Below are 22,425 nucleotides of genomic sequence, written 5' to 3'. Positions count from 1 at the left end.
AGAAAGATAGATAGATATAGAGATAGATATAGAGATAGAAAGATAGATAGATATACAGAGAGATAGATATAGAGATAGAGATAAATAGATAGATAGATATAGAGATAGAGATAAATAGATAGATAGATATAGAGAGAGATATAGAGAGAAATAGATATAGATATAGAGATAATAGATATATATAGAGATAGATAGATATAGATATAGAGAGAGATAGATACAGAGAAAAGATATAGAGATAAATAGATAAAGATAGATAGATATAGAGATAGAAAGATAGATATAGAGATAGAGCGATAGATAGATATACAGAGAGATAGATATAGAGATAGAGATATATAGATAGATAGCTATAGAGATATAGAGATAGATATAGAGAGAAATAGAGATAGATATAGAGATAGATAGAGATAGATATATAGATATAGATATAGAGATAGATATAGATATAGAGATAGAGCGATAGATAGCGAGAGATATAGATATAGAGATAGATAGATACAGAGAAAAGATATAGAGATAGATAACGGATAGATAAATAGATAGATAGGTATAGAGATAGATAGATATAGATATTAGATAGAGATATATATAGATAAAGATAGATAGATATAGATGGTAGCTAGATAGATAATAAATATAGAGATAATAGATATAGAGATAGATAGAGTAAGATAGATAGTGTAATATTAGGGGAACTCTACGTTAGAGAGTGGACCCTCTGGGTCACGGATCCGGAGCCCCTGGGCCGAGCACGCCAGGTGAAGACCGACCCCTATACAGGGATCGTTAGGGGCAGGGCCACAGAGGACGGAGGCGCGACAGCCGGAACCAAGAGGGACGGCTCCACGGACAAAAGGACTGGGAAGGTGACGGTGCGAAAACGAGCAAGGACCAGTGGCACAGGGGAGGAATACTACGGGAGAAAGGCACGTGGAAGGCCAAGGCGGACTGGAGACAGAGGAGGGCACAGGGGATGGAGGGAAGAGAGCGCCCAGGCAGACTGGGTGGAAGGGAGACACGAGACTGAGGACGGCAGAGCGAAACAGGCAGAGAGAGGTTAACTACAGCAAAACTGTAGAGGCCAGAGGGTGCAGAGAATCTACACAATCATCAGGCGTCCTCCTGACAGCGAGGAGGCCTGAAATACAGCACACCCCCGGAAGTGCGTCCCCTGGACCCGCCCCTCAGCGCCGCCCACCGCTGGAGAGAGAGCGTGGGAGGTGGCGTGCGCGAACCAGGAGGCGGGAGCCAGGAGCCGCCGTGAGGCCGAGTGGACGGCGGGCGCGTGACCGGACGGGAGCGCGCTGGAGAGGTAACGCTGCGGCGCGCGCCGCAGCAGCAGGGGCATCGGCGGGCATGCCCGCCGATGTGACAGTACCCCTCCCCTTACGTCCTCCCTTACCGAGATTGGCCAAAAACCTTTTCAGAATGAGAGGGGCGTTGATATTCTCCCGAGGCTCCCAGGACCTCTCCTCGGGGCCAAAACCCACCCAATCGATAAGAAAAAAGGTCTTACCCCGGACTCTTTTCATAGCCAAGATGTCCTTGACCTCGAAGACGTTGTCCGAGATCGCAGGTGAGGGAGGGACGATGGAAACTGGTTGGAACCGATTCAGGACTACGGGTTTCAAGAGCGAGACATGGAAGGCGTTGGGCACCCGGAGCGAAGCAGGCAACCTCAGTTTGTAAACCACTGCATTAATACGTCCAATCACTTCAAAAGGCCCAATGTACCGAGGACTTAGCTTGTAAGAGGGAACTCTCAGACGGATATGTCGAGTTGAAAGCCAGACCTTGTCACCCGGATGGTATGGGGGCACGTCCTTCCGTCTCTTGTCCGCATGTTTCTTGATTCGGACGTTGGCACTTTTGAGCGCGTCCCTGGTCTCTCTCCAAATCTGCGAGAATTCTTTAGCAAGAGAATCGGCTGCGGGTACTCCTGTAGAGGTGGAAAAAGGCAACGGAATACTTGGGTTCTGACCGGTTACCACAAAAAAAGGTGACTTAGTGGTAGATTCACTAGGATGATTATTGTGCGAGAATTCAGCCCAAGGTAAGAGCGCAACCCAGTCGTCCTGATGAGCGTTGGTGAAGTGACGTAGAAAGGTGGTTAACCCCTGATTAATTCGCTCCACTTGGCCGTTGGTCTGAGGATGATATGCGGAGGAGAAGTCAAGAGATGTACCCATAAGCCGGCAGAGTGCCCTCCAGAAGCGGGAGGTGAACTGGACCCCCCGATCCGACAGAATCCGCTGAGGAAGACCATGCAGCCTGAAGACCTGGTGGATGAAGATCTCAGCCAACTTCGGGGCGGACGGTAGTCCCGGTAAGGGAATAAAATGGGCCATTTTAGAAAAACGATCTGCCACGACTAAGATGGTGGTACATCCGGCTGAGCGGGGTAAGTCAGTCACGAAATCCATGGCAATCTGCTGCCAGGGAGCCTCAGGAACTGGCAACGGGTGAAGAAGACCGGCGGGCAAAGTCCTTGCCACCTTATTCTGGGCACAGATTGTGCAAGAGGCCACGTAGTCCATCACATCCTGGCGAAGCGTGGGCCACCAGTAATACCTGGACAGCAGTAAGAGAGTCTTCTTTGTCCCAACGTGTCCAGCAATTTTGGAGGAATGTCCCCAACCCAACACCTCTGTACGTCTGCTTGAAGGGACGAAGGTCTTCCCGGGCGGAGGGATAGCAAAATTCACAGGAGCCACGGTGATCATCTTAGTCGGCTCGATAATATAGGATGGGACTTCATCCCTCTCTGAAGACTGCAACGACCTGGAAAGGGCATCGGCCTTGATGTTCCTATTACCCGGTCGGAAGCGAAGTTGGAAGTCAAAGCGGGAGAAATACAGGGCCCACCGGGCTTGCCGGGCATTGAGCCTTTGGGCAGACTGCAGATAAGCCAGGTTCTTGTGGTCCGTGAGGATGGTAAAGGGATGTACAGCCCCCTCGAGTAAATACCGCCATTCAGCCAAGGCCATCTTAATGGCCAGTAATTCTCGATCTCCAATGGAGTAGTTGCACTCCGCCGGTGAAAAGACTTTAGAAAAAAAACCGCAAGGGACCAGCCGTCCGGACGAAGCCTGCTGGGACAGGACCGCCCCCGCTCCAGTGGAGGAGGCATCCACTTCCAGGACAAAGGGTCTGCTGGTCACAGGCCGATGCAAAATGGGTGCTGACGAAAAGGAGCGTTTCAGAGTTTGGAAGGCGTTTTCCGCTTCAGGGGACCAGGTATTGGGCTTCGTTCCCTTGCGGGTCAGGTCCGTGATGGGTTTGGTAACCGTAGAAAAGTGAGGCACAAACTGACGATAATAATTTGCGAACCCAAGAAACCGCTGGATGGCTTTAATCCCCACTGGACGGGGCCACTTGAGTACCGCACTGAGTTTTTCGGGATCCATCCTTAGACCGGAGTCGGTGACGACATATCCCAAGAAGGGTAGAGACGACTGTTCAAAAAGGCATTTCTCGATCTTGGCGTAGAGTTGGTTCTCTCGAAGGCGGTGCAAGACCAAGCGTACACTCTTGCGATGAGAGGGCAGATCGGGGGAGAAAACGAGAATGTCGTCCAGGTAGATGACTACACAGGAATAAAGTAGATCCCGGAATACCTAATTGATAAATTCTTGGAACACAGCGGGGGCATTGCAAAGGCCGAATGGCATGACTAGGTATTCATAATGCCCGTCACGGGTATTGAAGGCCGTCTTCCACTCATCCCCAGCACGGATCCGGACCAAATTATAAGCTCCCCGCAGGTCTAACTTCGTGAAGATCCGGGCTCCTCTCAGTCGGTCAAAAAGCTCCGAAATCAACGGAAGGGGGTAACGATTTTTGATGGTGATTTTGTTCAGACCCCGGTAATCAATGCAAGGCCGCAGTGATCCATCTTTCTTCCGAACGAAGAAAAAACCCGCGCCCGCGGGAGAGGAGGACTTTCGGATAAACCCCTTGGACAGATTTTCGTGGATATATTCCGTCATGGCAGAGGTCTCGGCTGGAGAGAGAGGGTATGTTCTACCTCTGGGAGGGACCGCTCCAGGAATCAGGTCGATGGGGCAGTCATAAGGCCGGTGAGGAGGCAGGGAATCTGCCTCTTTCTTGCAGAAAACATCAGCATAAGCGTGGTATGGCACAGGAAGACCAGGGAGGTCTGCAGACTTAAACTGAGGATGGGAACGAACCAGGGTACGTAAACAGTTTACATGGCAGGCGTGCCCCCAGCGCAGGATCTCTCCGGAGCGCCAGTCAACAACTGGCTCATGCCGCCTAAGCCAAGGTAGTCCCAAGAGAATGGCGTGGGATAATTGAGGCAGGACATAAAAGGCAATCTTCTCAGAATGAAGTGCGCCAATTTGCAGGTTTACTTCAGTGGTTACCGTGGTGATGAGCCCAGGAAGAGGTTTGCCATCAACGGAGGTGATTGCTCGAGGGTTACTTAGGACGACTACGGGAATCTGGAGTCTGTCAACCTCCTCCTGGTGGATGAAGTTGCCTGCCGCGCCCGAGTCCACATACGCCTCCACGGAGCTACGCCCCCGACCTGAAATAAGCAGAGCTGAAACAGTAAGTGGAAGAGAGGGGGTAGAATCACCTAGGGGGCCCTCTCCTACCTGGCCTAGGCGGATGCGTTTCCCGGTCTCTCAGGGCAAGTGCGTATGAAGTGATTGGCCCCTCCACAATAGAGACAGAGTCCCTTGGTCATCCTCTCCTTCCGCCGTAGTTCAGACAGCTTGATGCGATCTACTTGCATAGGCTCAGGGGTAGGGCTGCTAGGGGGAGCAACGGAGCGCGGAATGGGAGCTTGGTATAATCTAAAGGACCTCTTCTCCCTGGCTGACTCTCTGGCGCGTTCCTGAAAACGCAGGTCAATACGGGTAGCCAGGGAGATGAGATCCTCCAGGGTGGTGGGAAGATCACGCCCGGCCAACTCGTCTTTGATTTTACTAGAAAGGCCTCTCCAAAACGCACCAACCAATGCTTCATTATTCCACCCCAGCTCTGAGGACAAGGTCCGGAAACGGATGGCGTATTGCCCTACCGTAAGGGACCCCTGGCTGAGGTTAAAAAGGGCCTCTGTAGAGGAAGCATGACGTCCAGGTTCATCAAAAACCTTACGGAATGTCTCCAAAAAACACTGAATGTTGGTCACCACCGGGTCATCCCTCTCCCATAAGGGGTTCACCCAAGCCAACGCCTCCCCCTCTAGATGGGAGATGATAAAGGCCACCTTAGCACGATCCGTGGGGTACTGTTGGGGTAACAGATCGAAGTGCAATCTGCACTGATTTAAAAATCCCCTACACAATTTTGGGTCCCCACAGTACCTGGGCGGTTTACCGAGACGGGGGGGAGGACAAGGGACGGCGTCCCGGGCTTGGGAGGAAGCGGCCGCAGAGGACTGCAAAGAAAGCAGCCGATCATCCACGGACGCCATATACCCCAAAATGTGGGACTGGGCATCGCGCTGTTGTGCGAGCTCCTGCTGGAGACTGACTAAGAGGGGTGCGTGCGCTGGGTCTGCGGTTTGAAGAGCGGAGAGCCGGGAGTCCATGGACTTCATGAACGACATGATACGGGTCTGGTTCTCTCTAAGGAAAAGCAGTTCCTTTTGAGTGGCAGCCGCGGCACCGGCGGGGTCCATGGCCTGATGATACTGTAATATTAGGGGAACTCTACGTTAGAGAGTGGACCCTCTGGGTCACGGATCCGGAGCCCCTGGGCCGAGCACGCCAGGTGAAGACCGACCCCTATACAGGGATCGTTAGGGGCAGGGCCACAGAGGACGGAGGCGCGACAGCCGGAACCAAGAGGGACGGCTCCACGGACAAAAGGACTGGGAAGGTGACGGTGCGAAAACGAGCAAGGACCAGTGGCACAGGGGAGGAATACTACGGGAGAAAGGCACGTGGAAGGCCAAGGCGGACTGGAGACAGAGGAGGGCACAGGGGATGGAGGGAAGAGAGCGCCCAGGCAGACTGGGTGGAAGGGAGACACGAGACTGAGGACGGCAGAGCGAAACAGGCAGAGAGAGGTTAACTACAGCAAAACTGTAGAGGCCAGAGGGTGCAGAGAATCTACACAATCATCAGGCGTCCTCCTGACAGCGAGGACGCCTGAAATACAGCACACCCCCGGAAGTGCGTCCCCTGGACCCGCCCCTCAGCGCCGCCCACCGCTGGAGAGAGAGCGTGGGAGGTGGCGTGCGCGAACCAGGAGGCGGGAGCCAGGAGCCGCCGTGAGGCCGAGTGGACGGCGGGCGCGTGACCGGACGGGAGCGCGCTGGAGAGGTAACGCTGCGGCGCGCGCCGCAGCAGCAGGGGCATCGGCGGGCATGCCCGCCGATGTGACAGATAGATATAGAGATAGATAGATAGACATAATAGATAGATAGATATAGAGATATATATAGAAAGATATAGAGATAGATAGATAGATATAGAGATAGATGTAGAGATAGAAAGATAGATATAAAGATAGAGCGATAGAGATAGATATAGAAATAGATAGATATAGATAATAGATAGAGATAGAAAGATAGATAGATATAAGAGAGATAGAGAGAGAGATAGAGAGAGAAATAGAGATAGATAGATAGAGAGAGACAGATAGAGAGAGCGAGAGATATAAAAAAAAAAAAAAACCACAATACTCACCTCTCCTTCTCGCTCCCACGCTGATCCCGGCTTCAGTGTCAGGAGCTGCCCCCTCTGCCAGACACACAGCGGGTGCGCGATGTAGTGACGTCATCGCGCACTGGCTGTGAGCCAGGAGCAGAGAGGACTGAGGGCGGCGCCGGCCCTGATGCAGAGCGGCTTACTGGGCTGGGGGCGGGGCCTCTGGGGGTGGAGTCTGTGAAATGATATTCACTGCTTCGCAGTGAATATTCATTTCTCTTTAGCAGCGGGGACAGGGGCTCCTGCCTCCTGACACCCGCTGCTGCTCCGCTGGCAGGGGCCCCCATAGCAGCTGCATGGTGTGCGACACACCACTGGCTGGGGGCCCCTGGAGCAGCGGGGGCCCTAGGCAACTGCTGGCCCTGTATGCCAGCAGGTGCCAGGGCCCACCAGATGCCAGGGCCCACCGGAGAATCCACCGGTTCCCCGGTGGGCCAGTCCGACGCTGCCTGTTTATATGGGATATGTGTTCATTCCTCTATTATCTACATATATTTCATGTTCATTCCATACCTATAAAGCACAGGGAATATAATATACACCTGTTTATATGGGATATCTGTTCATTCTCCTATTATCTACATATATTCCATGTTCATTCCCCACCTATAAAACTTAGGGAATATAATATACACCTGTTTATATGGGATATGTGTTCATTCTCCTATTATTTACATATATTTCATGTTCATTCCCCACCTATAAAGCAAAGAGAATATAATATACACCTGTTTATATGGGATATGTGTTCACTCCTCTATTATCTCTATATATAAAACTGAATGTGTGCGTGCGTGCTTGTGTATGTGTGTGTGTGTATCACCAACTAATCACTAAGCATCTCTCATTTCACCAGAGCTGGTTAAAAGAAGCTGAGCTGAGATTGGTTGCTATGAGCAAGTTTTCCCACTTGACAACACCTCAGCAGACACTGACATGGTGGGAGAAATCTAGCATCCCCGGGAACATAAGCTCCCAGCCATTGTCTGCCCCCCAAAAAGGAGCACAGAGCACATGACAGAAATGAATCCCCCCCCCTGTGCCCATATACACATCACACATCCTCCATCATATAGGCACATCTTCCCTCTAAAAGGGATCATTGGTATGGAAGTCAGAGCAAATCCATCCAGCGCTTTGGTTTTGACTCCAGGACTCTCCAGTATGGAAGTTAGGACTGTTCCACTCAGCTCTGCGGTTGACCCCAGTTTCTCTTAAAGGGATCATTGGTATGGAATTTAGGGCAAATCCACTCTGCACTTTGGTACTGACCCAAGGCCTTTCTTAAAGGGATTGTTAGGCGTCAGGTTCCTGCACACCAGGAATCCAGAGCCATGCAGACATCGGTCTCCCATTCACCTCTGACCTCTCAGGGACCTGCACAGCAATCTCAGTGATCCAGACACCTTGCTCAGACCAGTTCTCTGGGTCTGGTTGTTGCTGCCACCTCTGGACTAGCAATAGTAGCGCAGCCTGCTCTGCAGCAAGCCACTACTTCTACTGATCTGATTGGTCCATCTCAGAGATCTGGAAGGTCCCGGAAGCGCACGGCTATAAAAGGCCCGCATGGCCACTAGGCCATGCGCTAGTATAGACTCTACTTGCTACCTGTGTGAATGATGAAGGATGCATGTGCCTGCGAATGACTCAATAAGACTCCCCTCCCTCTGATATTACGTGTGTGGATAGGGACTTAGTATTTGAGTTAGCGCCAGTCAGTGGCCTGATACAGGCCATAGTGCATATCTTCACCTAACTAGTGTCCGACAGTGCGCCTCCTCTGGGCACTATCGTATAGCAGCTGAGTCAGTCGCCGCGCTGCAATCAGCAGCATCTGTGGGCATCCGCGGTAGCGACGCCGCACACACGGTAGGTCTAGACGGATCTTGACCCTATGCTTTGGGTTCAGATCCTGTGACCATATACCGTGCGTGCAGTTCTCTGAGACCTGTGAGTTCAACAGGCTCAGTACTTACATTTATGTTCCAAGTGTCTCTGTGGAGATAACAGAGTACGCTCTGTGCACACCGGGTGATGTTCAACCCATGTGCGATATACCGCCATATTGTGCGTCTGTCATTATCTAGCAGCGGTGTAACACCTACTGCACGGTGGACCCCGGGCGGCGAACGCACTTATTATTTATTTATTAGTGCGTTCCGCCGTCCCTAACAGGGATCTCCGGTATGGAAGTCAGGGCAATTGCCTTCCAATGCTCTGGTACTGACCCCAGGCTCTTTTAAAGGGATCTCCTGTATGAGAGTTAGGGCCAATCCCTCAGCACTCTGATTCTGACCCCAGGGTTCTATTAAACGGATCATTGGTATGCAAGTCAGGGCAAATCCACTCAGCGCTCTGGTTCTGACCCAAGGCCCCTCTTAAAGGGATCCCCGGTATGGAAGTGAGGGCAAATCCACTCTGCGCTTTGCTACTAACCCCAGGCAACTCTTAAAGGGATCTTCGGTATGGAAGTTATGGTAAATCCCTCAGCGCTCTGATTCTCACCCCAGGCTTCTATTAAAGGGATCGTTGGTATGGAAGTCAGGGCAAATCCACTCAGCGCTCTGGTTATGACGCCAGGCCTCTCTTAAAGGGATCCCCGGTATGGAAGTTAGGACCGTTCCACTAAGCACTCTGGTTCTGACGCCAGGCCTCTCATAAAGGGATCCCCGGTATGGAAGTTAGGGCAATTCCACTAAGCGTTCTGGTTCTGACCCCAGGCTTTCTTAAAGGGATCCCCGGTATGGATGTCAGGGCAATTGCCTTCAAATGCTCTGGTACTGACCCCAGGCTCTCTTAAAGGGATCTCCTGTATGGAAGTTAGGGCAAATCCCTCAGCGTTCTGATTCTGACCCCCAGGGTTCTATTAAAGGGATCATTGGTATGCAAGTCAGGTCAGGGCAAATCCACTCAGCGCTCTGGTTCTGATCCCAGGCTCTCTTAAAGGGATCCCCGGTATGGAAGTTAGGGCACATCACTCAGCGCTCTGGTTCTGACCCAAGGCCCCTCTTAATGGGATCCCTGGTATGGAAGTTATGGTAAATCCCTCAGCGCTCTGATTCTCACCCCAGACTTCTATTAAAGGGATCATTGGTATGGAAGTCAGGGCAAATCCACTCAGCGCTCTAGTTCTGACACCAGGCCTCTCTTAAAGGGATCCCCGGTATGGAAGTTAGGACCGTTCCACTTAGCACTCTGGTTCTGACCGCAGGCTGACGGGATGATGTGGAATATTTGGCGTAGTAGTCCGGTGGCTCTGGCTGACGGGATGATGTGGGATATAAGTGGTAGTTGTCCGGTGGCTCTGACTGACGGAATGATGTGGGATATTAGTGGTAGTTGTCCGGTGACTCTGGCTGACGGGATGATGTGGGATATTAGGAGTAGTAGTCCGGTGGCTCTGGCTGATGGGACGATGTGGGATATTAGGGGTTGTTGTCCGGTAGCTCTGGCTGACGGGATGATGTGGGATATTACAGTGAATGCGGAGTGGGCGGGGCTCTACACTCAGCTATATATATATGTATATATATATATATATATATATATATATATATTGCAAGGTAGCGCTGTCATTCAGATAGGGGACACTCGCTTGGCAGCCAAATAATCAGATTCGGCACGGGTTTTCCATAAAACATTCTCAGTCCATGTGGTTTATTCATACATCATAAACCATCAAAGCAATAGAAAACAGCATAGCGTCCATGACAGAGCTTCACTCTGTCCAGCCTGTGGTCACACAGGTTATGCAATGTTCCATGCGCAGGCTCTTCAGCCTCGCAGTTATCTCACCCGTCAGGGTTCCCTCATGGCTGCTTCAGCTCACTGCAGACGTCCATTCCCTCCAGGGAACTATCAGGCACTTGCAGCCATTAAACACAGCCACTCCATGTGCTGTCAGGCAGGAAGCCCCATCTCCCAGTGAGACCTTCCACAACGGACCAACCGGGTACAAGCATTCACCTCATGTGACCTACTCTGGCCACCTTATATGGTCCGTAGCCACGCCTACCGGGTCACATGGCTATGACCTCATCACAGGTCCTTCAAACACTCATACACACTTTACAATAGCGTTCTTAACCACACCCCTGGGTGAATTTGTAGGTAACTAGTGCCGCCCGTCTCACCAGCTACCTAGAGACTTCCCAAACACATTGAAACAGCACCTCAGCAGTATCACTGTTGATCAACATGCACACAAGTCTCCCTCCCAAGGCCACCCACCTTGAGATACATAACGGTCATTCAGTATTCTGCCACTCATCCTCTCTCCTGGGACATCCACACAGCGCCCCCTAGCGGACACAGTGGTCACTACACCACTATATCTAATATATAAAGCTCAAGTGTGTGTATGTATGTATGTATGTATGTGTGTGTGTATGTATGTGTGTGTGTGTGTGTATGTCCGGGATAGGCATCCGCACCGTCGCAGCTACAGCCACAAAATTTGGCAGTCACACGTCTGGACCCCGAGAGCGTCCTAAGCTATGTTGTGAGGCGAAATTTTAACCCCGCGCATTCCAATTCACCAAACAATTTTGCCCCTGTCTACATACTGGGGAAAAAGTGTGTGCGCGTCAAGCCCCTCCCCTCATTATGATGTCATAATGCCTCTATCTACATACTGGGGAAACAGTGTGTGCGTATCAAGCCCCGCCCCTCATTATGATGTCACAATGGTTGCCATGGCGACGCTGATGTCATCATAGGTTGCAAGCCCCGCCGATCATTATGATGTCATAATGGTTGACTATGGGATGGAGGATGTGTGATGGGTATATGGGCACGGGACTATGGGATGGAGGATGTGTGATGGGTATATGGGCACGGGACTATGGGATGGAGGATGTGTGATGGGTATATGGGCACGGGACTATGGGATGGAGGATATATATGATGGGTATATGGGCATGGGACTATGGGATGGCGGATATGTATGATGGGTATATGGGCACGGGACTATGGGATGGAGGATATGTATGATGGGTATATGGGCACGGGACTATGAGATGAAGGATTTGGCTTTCAGTACCATCTTTATGCTGATGACACACAACTATACATGTCTTCCCCCAGACCTTACCCCCGCTGTACTACAGAACGCCAGTGACTGTCCGCAGTCTCCAATATCATGTCCACTCTCTATCTGAAACTCAACCTAAAACTGAACTTCTTCTGCTCCCGCCGTCTACTAACCTCCCTAAATCTGACATTTCCCTCTCCGTGGGTGGTACCACAATAACACCCAGGCAGCAGGCGCGCTGTCTGGGTGTTATGTTTGACACCAATCTCTCCTTCACATCCCATATACAATCTCTTGCCCACTCTTGCCGCTTACACCTAAAGAACATCTCTAGAATCCGCCCTTTTCTCACTATGGAAACAACAAAAACCCTCACTGTTGCATTGATCCACTCCCGCCTGGATTACTGCAAAGCTCTATTAATTGGCCTCCCCGTCACTCGACTATCCCCTCTCCAGTCCATACTTAATGCAGAGGCCAGGATCGTCCATCTGGCTAATCGGTACTCGGACGCGTCCGCTCTTCGCCAGTCCTTACATTGGCTGCCCATTCATTATAGGATCCAATTCAAAGTACTTGTTCTCACCCACAAAGCTCTCCACAGTGCGGCACCCCCTTACATCTCTTCCCTCATTTCTGTCTATCGGCCTAGCCGATCGCTGCGCTCTGCAAACGACTTTCGACTAACCTCTGCACTAATCCGTACCTCCCACTCCCGACTCCAAGACTTCTCCCGTGCTGCTCCTATCCTCTGGAATGCTCTACCCCAAGATATCAGGACTATCCACAATTTGCATAGTTTTAGGCGCTCCCTCAAAACACACTTGTTCAGGGCGGCCTATCACGTTCACTAATCAAAGTCATTCTATGTGTAAGTGTGCATGTGTAGCCCATTCACTATCGCCATCCATCCGTCACTCCCTCAAGATGGCTGGACCATCATTGTAAATACACAATTGTAAATACACACCTGTACTTTGTATCTCCCTCATCTCATTGTAGATTGTACGCTCTCACGAGCAGGGTCGTCTTATTTTGCTTTAATTATTGTATTGTTAACGTTGTTACTTATGACTTGTGTTTTGAAACTGTTAAACTGTAAAGCGCTGCGGAATATGTTGGTGCTATATAAATAAAGATTATTATTATTATTATTAAGGATGTGTGATGGGTATATGGGCACGGGACTATGGGATGGAGGATGTGTGATGGGTATATGGGCACTGGACTATGAGATGGAGGATATGTATGACAGGTATATGGGCACGGGACTATGGGATGGCGGATATGTATGATGGGTATATGGGCACGGGACTATGGGATGGAGGATATGTATGATGGGTATATGGGCACGGGACTATGGGATGGAGGATATGTATGATGGGTATATGGGCACGGGACTATGGGATTGAGGATATGTATGATGGGTATATGGGCATGGGACTATGGGATGAAGGATGTGTGATGGGTATATGGGCATGGGACTATGGGATGGAGGATGTGTAATGGGTATATGGGCACTCGACTATGGGATGGAGGATATGTATGATGGGTATATGGGCACGGGCCTATGGGATGGAGGATGTGTGATGGGTATATGGGCACGGGCCTATGGGATGGAGGATATGTATGACGGGTATATGGGCACAGGACTATGGGATGGAGGATGTGTGATGGGTATATGGGCACTGGACTATGGGATGAGGATATGTATGAAGGGTATATGGGCACGGGACTATGGGATGGAGGATATGTATGATGGGTATATGGGCATGGGACTATGAGATGAAGGATGTGTGATGGGTATATGGGCACTCGACTATGGGATGGCGAATATGTATGATGGGTATATGGGCACAGGACTATGGGATGGAGGATGTGTGATGGGTATATGGGCACTGGACTATGGGATGGCGGATATGTATGATGGGTATATGGGCACAGGACTATGGGATGGAGGATATGTATGATGGGTATATGGGCATGGGACTATGAGATGAAGGATGTGTGATGGGTATATGGGCACTCGACTATGGGATGGCGAATATGTATGATGGGTATATGGGCATGGGACTATGGGATGAAGGATGTGTGATGGGTATATGGGCATGGGACTATGGGATGGAGGATGTGTGATGGGTATATGGGCACTCGACTATGGGATGGAGGATATGTATGATGGGTATATGGGCACGGGCCTATGGGATGGAGGATGGGTATATGGTTATGGGACTATGGGATGGAGGATAATTATAATTTGCTATAACTAACCACAGTTAGTTACTATGTCCGGGCAGCGCCGGGCTCTTCAGCTAGTATATATATATAATCATTATAATTTGTTATAACTAACCGTAGTTAGTTACTAGGGCTCTTCAGCTAGTCTACAGATATTTCATGTTCGTTCCCCACCTATAAAGCTCAGGAAATATAATATACACCTGTTTATATGGGATATGTGTTCATTTTCCTATTATTTACAGATATTTCATGTTCATTCCCCACCTATAAAGCACAGGGAATATATTATACACCTGTTTATATGGGATATGTGTTCATTCCTCTATTATCTACACATATTTCATGTTGATTACCCACATATAAAGCGCGGGGACTATAATATACACCTGTATATATGGGATCTGTGTTGATTTACTAATTGTCTACATATAATTCATGTTCATTTCATATCCAAGATGCCTAAGAAATCTATAATACCTCTCCATATCTTTGAACCTATAAGTTATTATGTTCATTCTTTTTCTTCATTCCTTTTCTTCATTCTTTTTAGTCAATCCCTCATCAATCTGCCCCTGTCTATTCGCTGCGGGTTAATGAACTATGCTATCTACAGTGCAGGTCACACTGCACCACACCGCAGCCATGTCTGACAGAGGAGAAACTGGGCACCACCTTCTCCTGTGGAACCCCGGGGCCACACAGCCGTACACTACCTCACTGCAGCATCAAGCACTGGTGGGCGAAAGGACCTTCGCTGACGTCGTGCCCACGTGATCAGTCACGTATGTGGGCGGAGCCGAGCTGCAGCGGTGCAGAGCTGTGGAGCAGAGCAGTGTTGGTCGCTCTCCTCTGTGTGTGCTAATGGTAAAGGCCACTGCATAGCGGCATTGTGGCCATTAGCCTGCACTGGCCACAGACATGGTGCCCCTCTGACACCCCCCGCCCAGCCCGCCCCGCCGCTGTGGCCTGATGCGGTCCCCCTCTGCTCATCGGGCAGTAATGCCCTGATGGCGGCCCTGGGGCCCGGGCCCATAAGCACTTCGGGCCCCATCGCAACTGCGACCCCTGCGACCGCGGGTGTTATTCCCCTGATTACAGTATTTTTAAGAGTTCTGTGTCGGGTTCTGCTGCAGAAGAATAGAGAAGATGGAAGTCTGCAGAGACAAGCTGTCTCTGCAGACTGAACAAGATGGCGAAAAAATGAAAGAGAACTCTAATCAGAAAATATGTAATCTACCTGGATGTAATTGTTCATTTGTGATACTGACTGCGTCTCAACAGTACTGTGTTTCTTTTATGGTCCACAGTTTGATAATGACTGATAACAACAACTGCCAGCATCTCCTTATCATTGTTAAGGACATACTGAGAATTTTAGGTTCATGCGATACAATTGTATATGGGGCTGACTTGGCATATAATTTATTGCTGTACTATGCTTGCTGCTGTATTCATGTACTGATTGTATTGCTGGTGTTGTATTCCTGTACTGATGGTGATTCTGGTGTTGAATTTTTATACTAATGATGGTTCTGGTGCTGTATTCCTGTACTCATAGGGGTTCTGATGACGTATTTCTGTACTAATGGTGGTTCTGGTGTTGTATTTATGTACTGGTTGTGGTTCTGGTGCTGTATTCCTGTACTCATAGGGGTTCTGATGATGTATTTCTGTACTAATGGTGGTTCTGGTGTTGTATTTATGTACTGGTTGTGGTTCTGGTGCTGTATTCCTGTACTCATAGGGGTTCTGATTACGTATTTCTGTACTGATGGTGGATCTGATGTTGTATTCCTGTACTCATAGGAGTTCTGGTGCTGTAGTTCTGTACTAATGGTGGTTCTGGTGATGCATTCATACATTGATGGTAGTTCTGTTGCAGTCCTGAATTCATCAACCTGAATTCTTGCTCTGGATGCTGGAAAACTTAGATCTGTCTGTGCTTTATGTAAATAAGCCCTAATTCCTTTATGATAAAAGTAATACAGCTTTATAATATACTTTATTAATAAGATCTCTGCTTGCTGTCATTGCATGGAAAACTTTAGTGAAAAAGGTGTGCAGACCTAGTGTCATACCTACACATAATGACTATTGTCATTACAATCAAGAAGAAGTGCTATGAATATTTGGAAGCTGCACTCATCATCATGAAATCATGCTCCAGCTCTCCCTGACAAGGCACAGCGATTCTTCGCCACCATTCCTGCCCAGCAATCCCACACTGCCATCTTCTCTGCCAGTTACCAAGATGTCTGCTGCGCGACCTCAACATTTCGTGACGTCACAACTAGAGCGCCTGCTCCATTGGTTACATGACTTTGCTTCTGAGAATGCGGTTTACCCATAGGTTGGCCTTGAGTGAGCGGGCGTGGCTGGAGTGGCGGGAACATTGAGTGTGTCGGTGGGTGCGCTGTGCAGGCGCTGGCCCCCTGCTGTGGCTGGTGGGCTGCTGTGGCGGTAGTTGGCAGCGCTTGAGATCGCAGTCACTCCTAAGTGGATCAGCGCGCTGCTCCCGACCTGCCCGGCGGTAATCGGATTCGTCCTCCATAATCCGCTGTCAGAGCGGCCAGGTGACACTCCAGCTCGCCGCCCGGGGCGGGACACACAGCTGCTCTCCTCCCGGCTCCAGATGGATCTGTCACGGGCCAAAATGAGCCGCAAGCAAAGGGGGGCGCCGGGCACCGGGCCAGGATGGCCGGATTATCAGACGGGGGAGGACGGAGACCGGAAGATCTCGAAATTTGTAAGTATGGCAGAGTGGTCGGTGCTGGCACGGCGTGTGTGGGCCGCATCCCCCTGTGTGACCGGAGCCCTGCACTGTGCTGCGGTTATTAACCCTTTACACCGCTAGACCCTGAGGCGGTCACCCTCTCTGTGCCCATGATGTGTGTGTGGCGGGCTCCCACAGTAGTGCCAGTCTGTGCCCACTCTCTGACCCCTGTCCTGTGATTATTAACCCTTTACACCGCTAGACCCTCAGGCGGTCACCCTCTCTGTGCCCATGATGTGTGTGTGTGTGGCGGGCTCCCAGCTGTAGTGCCAGTCTGTGCCCACTCTCTGACCCCTGTCCTGTGATTATTAACCCTTTACACCGCTAGACCCTGAGGCGGTCACCCTCTCTGTGCCCATGATGTATGTGTGTGGTGGGCTCCCAGCTGTAGTGCCAGTCTGTGCCCACTCTCTGACCTGTGTCCTGTGATTATTAACCCTTTACACCGCTAGACCCTCAGGCGGTCACCCTCTCTGTGCCCATGATGTATATGTGGCGGGCTCCCAGCTGTAGTGCCAGTCTGTGCCCACTCTCTGACCCCTGTCCTGTGATTATTAACCCTTTACACCGCTAGACCCTCAGGCGGTCACCCTCTCTGTGCCCATGATGTGTGTGTGTGTGTGGTGGGCTCCCAGCTGTAGTGCCAGTCTGTGCCCACTCTCTGACCTGTGTCCTGTGATTATTAACCCTTTACACCGCTAGACCCTGAGGCGGTCACCCTCTCTGTGCCCATGATGTGTGTGTGTGGCGGGCTCCCACAGTAGTGCCAGTCTGTGCCCACTCTCTGACCCCTGTCCTGTGATTATTAACCCTTTACACCGCTAGACCCTGAGGCGGTCACCCTCTCTGTGCTCATGATGTGTGTGTGTGGCGGGCTCCCAGCTGTAGTGCCAGTCTGTGCCCACTGACCCCTGTCCTGTGATTATTAACTCTTTACACCGCTAGACCCTGAGGCGGTCACCCTCTCTGTGCCCATGATGTATGTGTGTGGCGGGCTCCCAGCTGTAGTGCCAGTCTGTGCCCACTCTCTGACCCCTGTCCTGTGATTATTAACCCTTTACACCGCTAGACCCTGAGGCGGTCACCCTCTCTGTGCCCATGATGTATGTGTGTGGTGGGCTCCCACAGTAGTGCCAGTCTGTGCCCACTCTCTGACCCCTGTCCTGTGATTATTAACCCTTTACACCGCTAGACCCTGAGGCGGTCACCCTCTCTGTGCCCATGATGTGTGTGTGTGGCGGGCTCCCAGCTGTAGTGCCAGTCTGTGCCCACTGACCCCTGTCCTGTGATTATTAACCCTTTACACCGCTAGACCCTGAGGCGGTCACCCTCTCTGTGCCCATGATGTGTGTGTGGCGGGCTCCCACAGTAGTGCCAGTCTGTGCCCACTGACCCCTGTCCTGTGATTATTAACTCTTTACACCGCTAGACCCTGAGGCGGTCACCCTCTCTGTGCCCATGATGTATGTGTGTGGCGGGCTCCCACAGTAGTGCCAGTCTGGGCCCACTCTCTGACCTGTGTCCTGTGATTATTAACCCTTTACACCGCTAGACCCTCAGGCGGTCACCCTCTCTGTGCCCATGATGTATGTGTGTGGCGGGCTCCCACAGTAGTGCCAGTCTGTGCCCACTGACCCCTGTCCTGTGATTAATAACTCTTTACACCGCTAGACCCTCAGGCGGTCACCCTCTCTGTGCCCATGATGTATGTGTGTGGTGGGCTCCCAGCTGTAGTGCCAGTCTGTGCCCACTCTCTGACCCCTGTCCTGTGATTATTAACCCTTTACACCGCTAGACCCTCAGGCGGTCACCCTCTCTGTGCCCATGATGTATATGTGTGGCGGGGCTCCCAGCTGTAGTGCCAGTCTGTGCCCACTCTCTGACCTGTGTCCTGTGATTATTAACCCTTTACACCGCTAGACCCTGAGGCGGTCACCCTCTCTGTGCCCATGATGTGTGTGTGTGTGTGGTGGGCTCCCAGCTGTAGTGCCAGTCTGTGCCCACTGACCTGTGTCCTGTGATTATTAACCCTTTACACCGCTAGACCCTGAGGCGGTCACCCTCTCTGTGCCCATGATGTGTGTGTGTGTGGTGGGCTCCCAGCTGTAGTGCCAGTCTGTGCCCACTCTCTGACCTGTGTCCTGTGATTATTAACCCTTTACACCGCTAGACCCTGAGGCGGTCACCCTCTCTGTGCCCATGATGTATGTGTGTGGTGGGCTCCCACAGTAGTGACAGTCTGTGCCCACTCTCTGACCCCTGTCCTGTGATTATTAACCCTTTACACCGCTAGACCCTGACGCGGTCACCCTCTCTGTGCCCATGATGTATGTGTGTGGCGGGCTCCCAGCTGTAGTGCCAGTCTGTGCCCACTCTCTGACCCCTGTCCTGTGATTATTAACCCTTTACACCGCTAGACCCTCAGGCGGTCACCCTCTCTGTGCCCATGATGTATGTGTGGCGGGCTCCCAGCTGTAGTGCCAGTCTGTGCCCACTCTCTGACCTGTGTCCTGTGATTATTAACCCTTTACACCGCTAGACCCTGAGGCGGTCACCCTCTCTGTGCCCATGATGTGTGTGTGTGTGTGGTGGGCTCCCAGCTGTAGTGCCAGTCTGTGCCCACTGACCTGTGTCCTGTGATTATTAACCCTTTACACCGCTAGACCCTCAGGCGGTCACCCTCTCTGTGCCCATGATGTGTGTGTGTGTGTGGTGGGCTCCCAGCTGTAGTGCCAGTCTGTGCCCACTCTCTGACCTGTGTCCTGTGATTATTAACCCTTTACACCGCTAGACCCTGAGGCGGTCACCCTCTCTGTGCCCATGATGTGTGTGTGTGGCGGGCTCCCAGCTGTAGTGCCAGTCTGTGCCCACTGTCTGACCCCTGTCCTGTGATTATTAACCCTTTACACCGCTAGACCCTGAGGCGGTCACCCTCTCTGTGCCCATGATGTATGTGTGTGGTGGGCTCCCACAGTAGTGCCAGTCTGTGCCCACTCTCTGACCCCTGTCCTGTGATTATTAACCCTTTACACCGCTAGACCCTGAGGCGGTCACCCTCTCTGTGCCCATGATGTATGTGTGTGGTGGGCTCCCACAGTAGTGCCAGTCTGTGCCCACTCTCTGACCCCTGTCCTGTGATTATTAACCCTTTACACCGCTAGACCCTCAGGCGGTCACCCTCTCTGTGCCCATGATGTATATGTGGCGGGCTCCCAGCTGTAGTGCCAGTCTGTGCCCACTCTCTGACCCCTGTCCTGTGATTATTAACCCTTTACACCGCTAGACCCTCAGGCGGTCACCCTCTCTGTGCCCATGATGTATGTGTGTGGCGGGCTCCCACAGTAGTGCCAGTCTGTGCCCACTCTCTGACCCCTGTCCTGTGATTATTAACCCTTTACACCGCTAGACCCTGAGGCGGTCACCCTCTCTGTGCCCATGATGTGTGTGTGTGTGTGGTGGGCTCCCAGCTGTAGTGCCAGTCTGTGCCCACTCTCTGACCCCTGTCCTGTGATTATTAACCCTTTACACCGCTAGACCCTGAGGCGGTCACCCTCTCTGTGCCCATGATGTATATGTGTGGCGGGCTCCCACAGTAGTGCCAGTCTGTGCCCACTGTCTGACCTGTGTCCTGTGATTATTAACCCTTTACACCGCTAGACCCTGAGGCGGTCACCCTCTCTGTGCCCATGATGTATGTGTGTGGTGGGCTCCCAGCTGTAGTGCCAGTCTGTGCCCATTCTCTGACCCCTGTCCTGTGATTATTAACCCTTTACACCGCTAGACCCTCAGGCGGTCACCCTCTCTGTGCCCATGATGTATGTGTGTGGCGGGCTCCCACAGTAGTGCCAGTCTGTGCCCACTCTCTGACCCCTGTCCTGTGATTATTAACCCTTTACACCGCTAGACCCTGAGGCGGTCACCCTCTCTGTGCCCATGATGTATATGTGTGGCGGGCTCCCACAGTAGTGCCAGTCTGTGCCCACTGTCTGACCTGTGTCCTGTGACTATTAACCCTTTACACCGCTAGACCCTGAGGCGGTCACCCTCTCTGTGCCCATGATGTATGTGTGTGGTGGGCTCCCAGCTGTAGTGCCAGTCTGTGCCCACTCTCTGACCCCTGTCCTGTGATTATTAACCCTTTACACCGCTAGACCCTCAGGCGGTCACCCTCTCTGTGCCCATGATGTATGTGTGTGGCGGGCTCCCACAGTAGTGCCAGTCTGTGCCCACTGACCCCTGTCCTGTGATTATTAACTCTTTACACCGCTAGACCCTCAGGCGGTCACCCTCTCTGTGCCCATGATGTATGTGTGTGGCGGGCTCCCAGCTGTAGTGCCAGTCTATGCCCACTGTCTGACCTGTGTCCTGTGATTATTAACCCTTTACACCGCTAGACCCTGAGGCGGTCACCCTCTCTGTGCCCATGATGTATGTGTGTGGTGGGCTCCCACAGTAGTGCCAGTCTGTGCCCACTCTCTGACCCCTGTCCTGTGATTATTAACCCTTTACACCGCTAGACCCTGAGGCGGTCACCCTCTCTGTGCCCATGATGTGTGTGTGGCGGGCTCCCAGCTGTAGTGCCAGTCTGTGCCCACTCTCTGACCCCTGTCCTGTGATTATTAACCCTTTACACCGCTAGACCCTGAGTCGGTCACCCTCTCTGTGCCCATGATGTATGTGTGTGGTGGGCTCCCACAGTAGTGCCAGTCTGTGCCCACTCTCTGACCCCTGTCCTGTGATTATTAACCCTTTACACCGCTAGACCCTCAGGCGGTCACCCTCTCTGTGCCCATGATGTATATGTGGCGGGCTCCCAGCTGTAGTGCCAGTCTGTGCCCACTCTCTGACCCCTGTCCTGTGATTATTAACCCTTTACACCGCTAGACCCTCAGGCGGTCACCCTCTCTGTGCCCATGATGTATGTGTGTGGCGGGCTCCCACAGTAGTGCCAGTCTGTGCCCACTCTCTGACCCCTGTCCTGTGATTATTAACCCTTTACACCGCTAGACCCTGAGGCGGTCACCCTCTCTGTGCCCATGATGTGTGTGTGTGTGTGGTGGGCTCCCAGCTGTAGTGCCAGTCTGTGCCCACTCTCTGACCCCTGTCCTGTGATTATTAACCCTTTACACCGCTAGACCCTGAGGCGGTCACCCTCTCTGTGCCCATGATGTATATGTGTGGCGGGCTCCCACAGTAGTGCCAGTCTGTGCCCACTGTCTGACCTGTGTCCTGTGATTATTAACCCTTTACACCGCTAGACCCTGAGGCGGTCACCCTCTCTGTGCCCATGATGTATGTGTGTGGTGGGCTCCCAGCTGTAGTGCCAGTCTGTGCCCATTCTCTGACCCCTGTCCTGTGATTATTAACCCTTTACACCGCTAGACCCTCAGGCGGTCACCCTCTCTGTGCCCATGATGTATGTGTGTGGCGGGCTCCCACAGTAGTGCCAGTCTGTGCCCACTCTCTGACCCCTGTCCTGTGATTATTAACCCTTTACACCGCTAGACCCTGAGGCGGTCACCCTCTCTGTGCCCATGATGTATATGTGTGGCGGGCTCCCACAGTAGTGCCAGTCTGTGCCCACTGTCTGACCTGTGTCCTGTGACTATTAACCCTTTACACCGCTAGACCCTGAGGCGGTCACCCTCTCTGTGCCCATGATGTATGTGTGTGGTGGGCTCCCAGCTGTAGTG

The 22,425-nt window shown here is 51.7% G+C and overlaps 1 protein-coding gene across 1 annotated transcript in view; it reads left to right on the top strand.

Annotated features, from left to right (window-relative positions):
• The first annotated feature begins 16,303 nt into the window (after positions 1–16,303).
• Positions 16,304–22,425, top strand: part of DIAPH3 (diaphanous related formin 3) — an 811,800-nt gene continuing 805,678 nt past the window's right edge. Inside the window, exon 1 of the mRNA XM_073580354.1 lies at positions 16,304–16,705. Within this exon, the coding sequence (XP_073436455.1) occupies positions 16,592–16,705 (114 nt within the window). The 5' untranslated portion in view covers positions 16,304–16,591. The remainder of the gene's footprint in view (positions 16,706–22,425) is intronic.

The sequence above is a fragment of the Dendrobates tinctorius genome, unplaced genomic scaffold (genome assembly GCF_039654945.1).
Source record: "Dendrobates tinctorius isolate UK_male_01 unplaced genomic scaffold, ASM3965494v1 ptg000064l, whole genome shotgun sequence".
Lineage (NCBI taxonomy): Eukaryota > Metazoa > Chordata > Amphibia > Anura > Dendrobatidae > Dendrobates > Dendrobates tinctorius.
This window is presented reverse-complemented; position numbering and strand designations above follow the sequence as displayed.